General features: G+C 42.6%; 1 protein-coding gene across 1 annotated transcript in view; it reads right to left on the bottom strand.

The window, feature by feature from the left end:
- The window catches only part of NWD2 (NACHT and WD repeat domain containing 2), a 55,377-nt gene extending 45,762 nt beyond the window's left edge, over nucleotides 1–9,615 (bottom strand). Inside the window, exon 1 of the mRNA XM_065060701.1 lies at nucleotides 8,554–9,615. Coding sequence (XP_064916773.1) covers nucleotides 8,554–8,704 — 151 coding nt within the window. The 5' untranslated portion in view covers nucleotides 8,705–9,615. The remainder of the gene's footprint in view (nucleotides 1–8,553) is intronic.
- Between the last annotated feature and the right edge of the window lie 4,311 nt (nucleotides 9,616–13,926).

The raw sequence follows: 13,926 nt of genomic DNA, 5'->3' as shown, positions 1-13,926 counted from the left end.
GAGGAGGAGTATTGGGCTTCCTCGGTCTAACTCACTAAATCCAGTCTTACTGCATTTGCTTCTTGTTTATCTTACACATAATAGCTGCTCTGCATAACTCTACAAATATGGATAACTCCTCTCATCTAGAAGTATTAAACCCACATAGTCATTCAATGGTTCTCAATCAATTAAAGTAATCTTAACCTAATAAAATCCAGTCAGTGAGATTGCTTGTGTACACTCAGGCAGTGTTAGGGATTCTGCTACAAATATTCTGAAGTGCCAGTCATTTCTTCCTGCACTGCATGGGAAGGCATCAATCTCGTACAGAACAAATAAATAATACTAACTAACAGATAACATTTATTAAAACCGCTATGCTAAAAAGGGGTTTTGGATGGTTTGCGCAAGCCATTTATTTTACCAATGATTTTAACTTTGAACTTCTATATGCTTCTAAACATCTATTTTGTACTCTTATGAAGTGCTGTAAGAAATGCAAATGCTCTTTAGTAATACGATCAGATCAAAGGGTCTGGGCTGCTGAAATGCCCGCCAATAGCAAACATGTCAGATGGGGAGCTCTCTGAAACTAAGGCTGTCCAGATAGAGCTCTTAGTCATTAATTCTCATTTCATCTTCATGTTTTGTAAAACGTTACAAATTAGAGACTCTAAATAATAATTTTACAAATAACATTGCTATGTATCACACATACACTAGAATAACTATGTTTCAATTCAGATACCAGTTGAAGGACAGGATGGAGATTCATAAAGCATTGGTGAGACTGTGCGGGTACTCAATTGCTAGTAGAATGATATGAACTGTATTAATAAACATTTTTGAACGCTTAATTGTACTAAAGACACATGTTACTATACTGAAGACTGCAGTTGTGCCACTCCAAGCAAACACTAGGAGCAGGTGGTACCATACTACTTCTCAGGCTTTGATAATTTGATATCTGAGCTGTTCAGCTGTTTGATCAGTCCCAAAGACTGACACTTAGCAACAGCGTGACTCTGGATCAAGCCCAGTGCCAGGCTCCCTCCTCTTTACCTTGCTACACTCCCTGCTGCCAGCTACCAGTGATTTAGCCCCATTCCCCTTTTGACTAAAGATTTTTCAAGTAAAAGCCTCTCTCTGATACAAAACCTAAACTAATAAGAGTAGCACTGGGCCAGTGGAGTTATTTTGGAGTTGCACTGGCATGACCATGATTAAATTGGGTTCTCTAATGCTATCTATTAATATCCTTCTTTAATTAAAATCCCAGTAAGGAGATAAGGCAGTTGACTTCAACAGCACTGCCTATATTAAAAACTGCCAGATTTCTCTGTATTCTATACACACAACCATCTATGACTACACTATATTTATATCTACCACCTTCAATATATTAAAACCTTAAATCACTAGTAGCTAAACATTACTAATGTATTATTACTGCAGCCTGAAAGGATACCTTATCAAAAAATACTCTTTCAGCACATGAAAATTCAAAGACTTTTGATTTATTTCACATGAAAAAAATTGGTGCTCAGGGACTACTCTCATACCTTGAGTGAGAGGTTCAGTAGTTCCTTGATCTAAAGCTTCGTTTCTGTAATAAATATTTAAAAATTCTCCAAACAAAACTCAAAACCTAATGTAGGATTTTCTCTTGTGTGTTCACACATCTGTGAGCACATACATACACCTGCATAGTCATGTACGTAAGTAACCTGCCTAAAAGGAGTTATTTTGCTGCACAAGCTTAGAGGTAGGATGCCAATACAGATGTACCCTCTGTATTACACTGTTTTTAGGCAATTACAGAAATGCCATCACAGAATATGCAGAATCCTTGAATCACAGCCTCTGAAACCCTCGTTAGTTTGCTGCAGAGCAGCCTGTCGCTCAGCTGAGAGCTCAGCCCCATGCCCTTGATCCGGATGACGGGGGAGGCCCCCGAGCCTCTCGCTTTGGGCTGGGTCTCATGCATTGCTCAGGGCACGACGCACAATAAGGACTCAATTCAATACTGTTGCTGTCCATCCTCTAGCATACTACTTGAGAAATCTGTATCACATGGAATTTGCTCAAGTGTTTCATTGTCCCTCACTGTGCCTAGACACTGGGTGAAATGTAGAGGGGTCACCAGCTCCTCTTTGTCTGTCATTGCAAGGGTGACGACTTTGCACAAGAACAAGGCATGCTCCAGTTTCCTAGGGGCATCTTGACTACCTTGTATTTCTAAAAAGATGCATGCATACATATGTATGCATATATACATAAACTACAATATATGGAACCAGTCTAGCATGCAAATACATCTGAAGAAATAACACTATATTTGCAAAGTTAAAAAGGAAGAAAAGAAATTGTAGGATCTGCTCTCCTTTATTTCTTCTATGCTAAGAAAAATGGTCGTAAAAACTAAGCTGCAGGTGCATACAACCCTAAATATTTACAAGTTTACTTGTGGATAAAATCTAAACTCCTCTGTAAAGCTGCTACTTTTACAATAGTCTTTAACAGAACCTATGCTGTTCTTCAGTAATGCTAGAATTACAACCTTGAGTGATGCTCTTTGAACACAAATACCCAGTTCTCACAAGGGGTCCTAACAGCAAGCTCAAAAATTGTCTGTGATAGTGGGGCTTGAGTTTTATACATCCATTTATACCATTTTATACCTCTGTTTATACAGTTTGTACTGTTTTATATGATTTGTGTGCATGTGTGTGTATAAACGCTATAGATACACATACAAAAATTATAGAAAAATACATTTTTTTCTAATTAAAAAACAATAGTAGTAATGTAGTTAAAAATTTTAAGTGCTGTTTTTTAAGTAGATAGAGTAACTAATGGATCCAAACTTTGGGAGCTGATTAGCAGGAAAGTAACTGGGTTTCAGGTAATTTTGCTTATTTCTAAATATCAAGAAATAAAAAAGCCAACAAACCAAATAGCTTGCTGTTTTACTAAAAAACAAACAAACCAACCAACCCACACATCTTGATCTTAGTCTTGTTCCCTAAATGCACATCCTACCTTTTGAATATGTGAATTAAAAAATTTGTTCAAAAGTAAACAAAAGTTCTCAATATCTCCACTTGCATATTCGGTACATATGGAGCAAATCCTTAGCCCAGTCCCCAAACTATGTAAGTAAAGACCCCACAAAAATAAAAGGCAACATGAAGAGCAGTTATTTTCATGCAGTTTATCAACAGTTTCTTAAGTTTATCTGTGCAGCAGAATGAACTTTGATCCAATTCAGTGCCCACCTTAGCCCTGGACAAGCATTTCCTTTAACGGGAACAAAGGCTTGAGGATCTGCTCAGTAAAAATTACCTCATAGTGGTTCTGCTTGAGACCTACTGGCCCTGCCTTGCAAAGTAAGCTAAAGCCTACAGGAGATTTGATCATACAGTCTCAAGAACAGTCAGATCCTGCTTTCTGCTCAACCACACCAACAACAGAGCTGTTCTGTGGCACAAGAGGAAAGAGAGGAAACTTCAGATGGAGGCAGAACTACTAAAAATGCAGGTTTCTCTTCAACGTAATGAACTCTATGTATCTCTCACCTCTGGGTCTCCTGAAATAAGAAATATTTATTTCAAACCAAGGCCCATACCAGACCCAGGTACTTGAACCATGTTGCTCTCCCAAACTCAGACATATTCAACTTCTTTTTTTTTTTTTCCCCCAGTTGTAGCTTGGTTTGTAGCTCTTACACAGTACAGTGATGTGCGTCACATAAAACCATAAATAGGTACAAAGTTAGGTAACCAGAACTAACACTTAGCATAAAAAAAGTCCTGGAGTTATTTGTCTCCACATCTCCGCAACACCTCCCTTGCAATTTCATGCACTTGAACATCTGTGTTTTCCTGTAGCTAAGGAATAAATTCCACCCAGATTATATAAAATTGTCTTTATAAAAAAGATCTTCATGCAATGTATCCAAGTAGGGACACCATATGGCATTTTGGAGCTGGCCAAAATGGACCATCATTAACTAAGCATTATTCTGGCTTTTGAGTATTTTTCCACACGAAAATTTCTTCAATTGTATTTTTTCTAAGAGAAACAACATTTCAGGTAAAAATAATATAATACACCTGGAACATGCTAAGAATGAAAAGTTATACCTTTCTCTTATCACATATGGCAATAACTTTGAAATCAAAGCAATGAGAATTCTTCATCTGTTATGAGTTATTCACCCTCACGTTCAGTAGCACTAAACTATAGATACATATAACATTTTTTTCTCTTTCAGAAGTACATCAACATGCATAAAAAGACATGTAATTCCTGCAAAGCAGCCTACAACAATAGGTCCAAACAAAAACATTAGTAAGATCAATTTCTGCAGTCATTATTGATAGAAATAATCCTTATCTGGTCAACAAAGCTAACTGTAGGTGAGAATTTTGCTTTAGGTATCATGAGAAAATATGTAAATTGGGCACCAAACATTTGTACTTTATTAGAATATTTTTCAAATTAATGCAATGTTCTGGATGAAGCATGTCAGTGGAAACTAAACTAAGCTGAACAATTGTACAGTAACCCAAGCAAACTCAAACTCATTCACTAGCGTAAGGCGAGAAAATCTCACTCGGGCAGTCTGTGGGGAAGCTGGTGAATCCACCTGCTGTGGATTCACTGTGAATCCACTGACTGTACACATTAGTTTTATACTGTGCTTGTACAATGGAGGCATTAAAGTGGTGGCAGTATCAGCAGCATCTTCTATAAGATCTTCATTTTACATTCCTACATGTATACACAGGATTCCATAATTAAGATTTTTAATCATGCCAAAATTAGTATTAATTAGGTTTTTATATGCAGGTTTTTTTTTTTTTTTTTTACTTGAGGCACAGAAACCATGAGTAACATAGCATTTCTGTGTTAAAAACAGCTGTTAAAATAAAGCTTGTTCATGATCTCATCACAATTATTTTTGTTTGCACAACAGAAGTGTTTTGAATGGCTAAAAATGGCTAAAAAGTATTAACTGTCAAGATTCAGTAAAAGGCAACCCTGTGTTGGAACTCAGCAGGTTTGCACAGCTGCTGCACAGAGGAGAGCGAGCTGTACGCAGCTGATACAATGTCTGCAAAAGGGAGCATCCTTGCCACATGAAGTGTTAAATGCAAACCTCTTTACACCTTGAGATAAGACTGGCTATCACCACCTATGTCAGGACACACTCAGATGCTATATAAAGGTATCAGCATTGTGTCTTCAATGGAACCACCTGTGTGCAGGACCTGGCTTTACACATATATCTCTTGAATGCATTTGTCTCTGCTAAATGACAGACACGAAAGGCACCTTCACAACCTCAGAGTATAAACTTATTGATGTCTTAACTTATCGAAGCAATAACAAGACCTTAAGTCAAACTAGCAAAGGGCTATCTTCCCCACTTTCAGAAAAGCCAAGAGAATTTAAAATTATCTGAGTTTTGACTGTATATTCCACTTAGCAGGATTTAATTTTCAAGACAAATTCCTAACTCAGGTTAAGGCATCAGTTTCAACCAGGGCTTGTAATACTGCCTTATATCACCACCTAATTTCTTGAAATAGTGAACTTTGCAACTCAAATAATTTTCTGCTTGAAGTAGTGATGCAAATAATTGGAATGTTCTGAGCCTATCTAGGGCTGATGTCACAGCCTCATGTAACAGGAGTATATGGAAGTTTATACCTGTTGTATTTAATACAAACTGTGTGTTAATGGAAAGCATATATACAGGCATTACTGAGTAGCAGAGAAACTGTCATTAACTGATCGGTGTTACAGTCCACAGATTACTACATGTAACAGTAAAAGCACTTATTACAATCAGGCAATTATAACTTACTTTCCTTATCACTTTGAAGCAATAAAATATCTTAAGAAAACCACTAAATTATTTAAAGCAAAATTTTTAAACCAAAATTCATAGAAAAACAAGGGACTGTAAAACAAAGCACTTTTGTTCCTATTGCCCATGCTCACTGTCGCCACTTACTGTAGTTTTTAGGGATTTCTGTTTAAGAAATTTTACAAATAATCATTTTCCTAGTGGCATAATAAAACCATAATATGTTTCAGCTATACTAAAGTATGTTCCTAAAGAACAGGCCAAACACTGATTCACCAGAGTGCTCCAGTATACACTTGCTAACTTGATATAATTTAAGAAAATTACTTTTAAGGTTGTACACTTTAAGTTGCAGATAAAGTTCTCTTGTGACTTCTAGCAGGATTAATCCCTAAGTGCCTCTGGCATCACAGCTCTGATATGCACACAGCCCAGCCAGAGGGTATTCGCTTCTGCCACTGGGAATCTGGAGGCTCTGAGCCTCTTTCAGGAATGCTCAGCACCAAGAAGAAGGATATAAAGTATATTGCTATGCTGAAAATTAACAAGAATGGCCTTAGACATGAAAATATACATTGTGGCTTAGGGCTTAGATATGCTAAATAGTTTACCAAGTTGGAAAATTTCAACCTTTTTTTTTTTTTTTTCCCAGTACTCTTGCATTGTGAACTCTTCTAGGTACTTTGCAAACAGCATTTTTATTTCCAAGTACTTTACATCTAAATCCCATTGGAGGCTCCTTTTTCTTATTTATCCATATATTAGTTAAGGTCATATGCAGCTAGTAATACTTGTGTGTCAGTGATATAACTGATAAATAGTCATGGTTGTTTCTTATCATTTAGAGTCCCTAAATGTTCATATAAGTGGCTTACGTTGGTAATAAAAATCTGTAACCACTCCAAAATTTCTGCCCCATACCATCATATTTGAAGGCAGGAGCAATGTTGCAGATAAAATTTGGTACATGAGAAGCATTAATCACTGTGATCATATGATCCTACAAAGAAGCTAATATAAATAAATGATAAATTAACTGAGTTATTTTCTTCCTCCTAGTGTTTTTTGAAAGGTGAAATTCTGAGATAACAACGCAAAGGCAAAATCCTCCAAACGGATACACATGGCTTCAAACCCCAACTTTTGGTACTAACTTTTGGTTATTGTTGTTGGGGTTTTTAGCAAACATCTAGCTAATATGCCAAGCTATCCTGATGATAAATGCCATTCACATCAAATACGGAGGCATCAGTGGCTCCACAGTTAAGGCGATGCTGGCAGAAACCCATTTTGAATGAATAACATAGCTTCTAAAAATCCACACCAATTTTCTTTCAGAGCCAAATAAACATTTTTTCCTGATTGTCGCTATTTATATGTCTTTGCTTAGATTGCAACAATAAACTGCAAGCATTTTCATGCCCTCCTTAAAGAATGGCATATTTTCAAACAAACAGGGACATGGATGTGAGATCTAGGAGTTTCCTTGTGTCAAGAGCAACTGGGAAGACCTGGAGGTGTGGGAATTCTTCAAGGCAGCGTTATGCCCACTTTTTTTGCTTGTGAGTGCTATTTGTCATACTCACGTAAGTATTGGTGCCAAGACAATTTTCACTTCAAAATTCCAACTGTTTTGTCATTTCAGACGTGATTTTCAGACCTCTGATGTTTGCATAAAAGGTGGCAGTATTGTTGAATTAGAAATGTTGGGGGGGAAGGTGGTGGGTGGTGGTGTGAAAGAGAATTGTGAATACAGTGAGCTCATTTTTACAGAGAAGAAATGTCATGAGTGTGAACGCTTAGTTTATTATTTCTGTACTTGAAGCAGGAATATGCTTCAGCAACTTAAATCTTACAAGTCAGAATGACACCTCGTGAATGTATGCAAATTCCTCGTATCAAAGGGTAATTTTAAAAATAGGCTGTAAGTAGCAGGATGCCTAATTAGTTCAGATACCGAGTATGCGATCCCGACTTTATTGAGCTAAAACTGCAGGTTTCACTCCATGCTTCCTTCGAAGCGGAGTGTGACCGAGATCAAAGGATCCCATTTGCTGTAGCCTCAGCCGGTGGGAGACCTGCTTTCTGTGTCCTATGACATCAGTCGGAAACTCTATTAACCAGCCGCCCCAGGGGAGCTACACAAGACGTCCCCCCAGAAAACCTTCCCTTTAGGTAGAAGGCAGCCCATTTCCACGTCCGAACCCCCGTGCCCCGTTGCTCCGATGCCGCAAAAAAGAGACACCCTCGCCCCCCGGTACCTTTCAGATCTGTCGTTTATAGGCATAAAACTTCGGAAGCGGGGTATAGTGGCCACTCAAAATCCCCCTCCGATCTCCCACACCGACAGCCGGCAGGTCGAGCCGCCCAATGCGCTGCCACACGCCTCACCCCGCCATCTCGCCCCACCGCACCCACGGCCGTCCCGTCCCGCGCCCCGCCGCCCCACACGGTGCCCGGTGGGGCGGAGCGGCCCCGCTCCCGGAGCGCGCCGCCCTGGCGGCCCTCGGGGCCGGCTGCGGGGTAGGGACGAGGAGCCGGTCACGGCCACACCGCGGACTGCCTGAGCGAGAGCGACCGGCGCCGCCCGGGAGCAGCGGGAAGGGACGGGGAGCGGCGCGGGCGCTGCGGGCGGCAGGGGGAGCTGCGGGCGGGCGGCAGGGAGCGGCGGGGCCCGGCGAAGCGCGGGTTACCTTCGGGGTTGGCGCTGATGAAGACGCGGACGCTCCTGCCGCTCGGCACCAGGTGGGACGGCAGCGCCGCGAGGTTGCCGGAGAAAGCCGCCCGCCGCAGCGCCGCGTCCCGCGGGCAGGGCAGCCTGCCGCCCGCCCCGGCCGGCCACATCCCGCCACGCTGCAGGGCGATCCTCGCAGGCGGCCGCTGGGCCCCCGCTCAGGGCAGCCGCCAGAGCACTGCGGCGGCAGCGGCGCTCGCCACCGGCTCGGCGGCAGCGGCCATGCGGACCCTCCGGCTGCCCGGGGCGGCCGCCTTGCCTCCTCGGCGCCCGCGCGGCTGGGGCCGCCGCCCGGCACCGGAGCGCGGGGGCAGCGAGAAGGCGAGACGTCGGCCGCCCCCCGCGCCGCTCCCCAGCGGCGGGGAGGGCGCAGGAAGAAAGTTTGCGGTGGAGCGGTGCCGGGCGCGGCGCAGGCGGGACGGCGGCCCCACGGCGGCAGCCTGAGCCCCAGCGCCGCCCGGCCCCGCGGAGAGCTGCTGTGCGGTCGGGCCGGAGAGTCTCTCGGGTTCCCTCTCTGCCCACGAGGGTTTGCGATGTCCAAAGCAGGGACGTCTCCGGCAAGGCTGACGGCACCTTCCCTCTTCCGAGTGTGTCACAGCCCCAGGATCGGATTTTTATAGGAAAACTGCTGCCGGCTCATCCTTTGGGTTCTGAAGAGTTCAGAGCCCTTCTTGTGTTTTGTTCTTTAATCGCCTGCACAGGAGTCCCACCTGCTCCGATACAAAAGAGGGATGCTCTTGCTGCTTTTTTTTTTTTTTTTTGTAATCAGTTATTTATTTATCGGAATAAATGAAAAGCCCCGGTTTGAAGAATGAAAGAGAAAGGAAGCAGCGAGACGAGCAGCCGGCGGGATGCGGTCCCTTTGCAGCAGTCAGTGGCGGGGCATCCCGTCGGGCAGCGCAGATGAAATATTCAGGAGGGCGGCGGGGTCGGGTCGCGGCTCCGAGGCGGGCGGGGGCGGCGGGCCGGGCCCCGCTGGAGAGTGGCGGCGAGACGCGGTGCGGTGCGGTGCGGTGCGGCGGCCCCAGCCCCAGCGGGCGGCGGGGCCTCGGCGAGCCGCAGAGTTTAGAAACCTCCGAGGGAGGGGCGGGCGGGCAGGGACCTGGCAGCAAGGCGGAGGGGAGGGGCTGGGGGGACAGGGGAGGGGTGGGCGCGGGGCCTCAATTAGCCTGATGGGCCTGGCGGCCGTGGGAGTGCCTTCCTGGGAGGAGGATGCAGGCTTGGACAGAGGGGTTTGCAGGTGTTTCTGTGTGCTTGAAAGGCTGGAGATATAAGTCTTTAATGTGGGTAGTGTCTATATAGGCTGTTTAATGCCCTATATCTGGCACAAAACTGGTTTGTGTATTTACACATTAAATATGTACTACACTATGTATAATGTATATAAAGCAACCTTATTGTGTATTTATACACAGTATTTAAGAGCTGAGGTCATCCTGCCCTCATCCTTTGGGTACTCACTTTCCCCCCTGCCCTGCTGCGGTCCTTGCCAGACAAGTTGCCTGCTGTGGCAGGCAGTGTCAGCAACAGGGAAGGCTGAGCTGGCTTTCAGGGAGGTAACGCTGCTAAAGTAGGCAAAAGCAAACTCCTCAGCTCTGTTTCTGCAACGAAGGTGACAGCCAGATGGGTTCCTTAAGTGTTGCTGAGCAGAATTTTTAAAAAAACATGATTTCTTAAAGAAATATGCAAATTTGCATCTCATGTGCATTTGCATGTGAGTAATTTTATTGCCATTTGCTTACTGTTGCTTTATTAGTTGCATTATTAGTTCTGCACCCCATAAATTTTTGGACTGATTTCAAATTAAACGGGGGTGAATTTTAATATATTAATTCTCCTGTAAGTGCTGTGAAGATAGCAGGGCATGGGGGGGGGACAGTGTGCCTATCTGCAAAGATGCAATATATGCAATGTACATTTCAACTATTAATATTGAAATGTCAACACTGGACAGAGAGGTCAGGACACTGTCATGGGAAAATGCCCCTTTCAATCAAAATATATATTCCTTCAGAATTCTGTAGTGTCCAGTAAGGAGCAAATCTCACTTGAAGCCTTTCATGGTAGACATGAATACTTCTCTTCTCTGGAGATTCTCTGATGCTCTATTTAAGACAAGCCTGAAGCTTTGGTATAATGTAATTTGGTTAAAAAATCTAAAAATGCAATTCTCTAGGAAATGAGGCTTCATGTATGTCACCACTTAGAAACTGTTGGTCTTATCTGCACTTCTCTTACTCTTTGTATGGCCAGTGTGCTTAGATGTGCCTTTTTCTGGCTTACGTGATGAACAGGTAATTTCTCTAATACAGAGCTGAAAAGCAGCTCCTTGAGGCTTCAGACAGTTAATGAATGCACGGAGGAAATGATTTATAGTGTAGGCTGAATTACGTCTTATGTACTTTGCTGAGACTAACTCTCAGCTGGGCTATCTCCTTTGTTTCTCTATCGTGAAGTATTAGGCAGTTCTTAAATATGAATTTGCGTGTGGAAGCAGCTCCTAGTAAGGACACAGAGACCCTAACTTCATATTTTTTGCTGCCTTAGTATTATCATTAACAAATTTCTCAGACAGCTTCTTTTGAAGATGAGGCTCATTGATCTACCCCTTTACCGTGCCAGCCATCATGCAGCGGTTTTTCAAGACTCTTTTTGGCAGTCATCTTTAATAAGTCAAAAACTTTAGTTTGCGTCATTTTAATTCTTTTGGAATTTTGTCTTTGACAGCGTTGACAACAGCTTCAGCTCTTAACTGAATATGTTGTCTCATGAACCTAGGCTGAATGAAATGGGACCAGGCCTATCATTTCCAACTGCTCACCCTGTCTGTTGCCTGGATGTTACTGCTCTGGCGGCAGGGATAGTTGCTTTGCATCTGAAGCAGGCAGTCTGTGCAGCTTGCAGGCTGCCACTAGGCAGTTCAGACCCTGTGCTGATCTATATTACTATTTTGATCTCAAAACTGGATTGCCTTTATGCATGACTCAGCTTCCTGTCACGGTAGCTGCCACCTCTGCAAAAGCTGAAGTGGACACATGCTTCAGAATGGTAATTTCTTCAGCTGTCCAGCTTCAAGCTGCCTGCATTTGGGTCTCAACATCCTCAGATTCAACACCTATTAATATAAAAATACCGAGAATGAAGTACCACAAAGCTGAAATGGGGAGGATGGAGACATGATTACAGATAAACTAATTTATTGCTTTACCTGAGACTTTATCAGTATGGAAGCACTCTGGGTAAATTCAGTTTGGAGAGTAGTTGTTAGATTTCCTTAAATTAAAAGTAATTATTTTGTTAATTCAACAAAAAGAATATGAAAGAATGTTATGTAAATGCAAATGCAAATCATAAAGAAGATACTGCTGTTTTCATTGCAAAACACACATAAAAATTATCCTGTTGAATAACAGGTTTTGTAAATTTTTAATTTAGCAAAATGTACTATTTTAGAAGTGATATTTTAGAATCAGTGTCTGTACCCGAGTCCCAAACTAGTTATGTGGAAGTCACCTGAGCAGAGATTCTCGTGCTGTAGAAAGGATTGCAGAGCATTGCCTGAAAACTTGATCCCCAAACTTTCACACAGACTACACTGCACTTGGAGCACATGTTTAGTGTCTATCGTTAAAGGTAATGCAAGAAGTATCGAGCTGAACAGGAATAAAGCCAGATCTGTAATCCTTTGAGTGACCTCATATAAACATGGCTAGTAGCTTGGTACTGAAAAACCACAAATCAGTAAAGTGGCAGGGAATCTTTACTCCTACTCATATCTTTACTCAGATGTATACTCAGTATACATTTTTTCCCTTTTATCTGAATGGTGGGTTTTTTGGTTGTTATTCTGACCTCATTTGCTCCAAGTTCAGATATATTTAAATGAAGCTACAGAATATGTCCCTTGGTAAAATACATGAGTAAACCCAAGTTATTCTTGATGGCCTGATTGTGCTGAAATTCAGACAGAGTAAGTACTGTTTTCCTTCTTGAGCAGTCCCACAGGGAATGGTAAGACACTGGAGATATGAAGTCTAGCTCAGTAGTCCTGATCCAAACCCATGGAGATCAGTAGAAAATGTACCACATTGTTTGGCTTAAACCCAGCGTGAACAAGGGTTTGCAGTTTACATGAGACTTTCTGAGACATGTCCTTTGGAGTTCAGTTTTGAGCATTATAGGTCATTATAGGTCAGCTAGAATAGAATCACAGAATCCTATAATAGTTTGAGTTGGAAGGGACCTTTGAAGGTCAAGTGACCTGAGTGATACGCTCTAGGCAGTGTTGTGATACAAACTTAACTAGGAAAAACAAATTTATTTTGTCTGCAAGCTAAATTTCTGTTCTTATTCAGACACGCTCTAATACTTTAATATATAGTGTGGAGCGTGCAGAAGTTCTTGACAGTGGTCTAATTTCAGTCTCACTGCAACCAGTGGAGACATGCTCAGTAATTTTGTTGAAGTAAAGGCAGACCTGTAGTTAGTGCTTTCCTATACCAAGTATGTAACAGGGTCATAATAGCTGATGGTTGGGTTTTTTTTTATATATCTTTCAGGTAAAGTGTTTTGCCCTGCACTAAAATACAGCTGCTGAAGTATGACCTAGGTACTTAAAATACACATCCGTTCTCCTCAGATGTTTAGAGCCTGTTTCTGGCAGGGGCTTCATATTCGGCCTTCCTATTGTGTTCTTTCCAGAATGGTAGCTATTTGCAGGAGTTGGGAAGGCAAAGTTTAACATCAGGTCAAAAATCAAAGTTTAAGGGTCAGCAAATTGACCAGCATCTCCCCTTTCATGTAGAAGCTAAGACTCCTAGTGCAGTTACATCTTCTGTAACTTCAATACTAACATAAAGCTGGGTGTTTTCTTGCAGCTCCCTAGCAAGCTGGCCCAGTTTTAGGAGCAGGTGAAGCAGGCAGTTGCCTAGAGCAACAGACGAAAGGAGGCAATAAAATCACATTTTAAGCAAGGAAGAGGCCCTGTGACTCTGTACTCGTTTCTGCCTGTTTAATGAAGACTCGGTGACATCCCCCAGGGGCCATTCTCCCCAAACTGTTGAGGTGCTGAGACTGAGCAAGCTCCTTACCACAGGAACCATGGCCACGGTCCTGTTGTTTGAACATGCCATCTATTTCTTCTTCAGCTTGCTGCAGCTGACACTGAGGGGAGAAACCTTCTGTGCCCTTTCTCTGCTCCTTTTCCTTGACAGTGCTGCATTACTTCTGCCGAGGTGGTTGGATTGGCAGAAGAGAAGGGGCAGATGTGCTGAGACTAGAGAGCTCGCAGAATTCATGCTTCACTAAAAAAAACCCCTGTTATTATTATCCT

The sequence above is a fragment of the Columba livia genome, chromosome 4 (assembly GCF_036013475.1).
Source record: "Columba livia isolate bColLiv1 breed racing homer chromosome 4, bColLiv1.pat.W.v2, whole genome shotgun sequence".
Classification (NCBI taxonomy): Eukaryota; Metazoa; Chordata; class Aves; order Columbiformes; family Columbidae; genus Columba; species Columba livia.
Note: the sequence above shows the minus strand (reverse complement) of the source record. Positions and strands in the feature narration are given on the sequence as shown.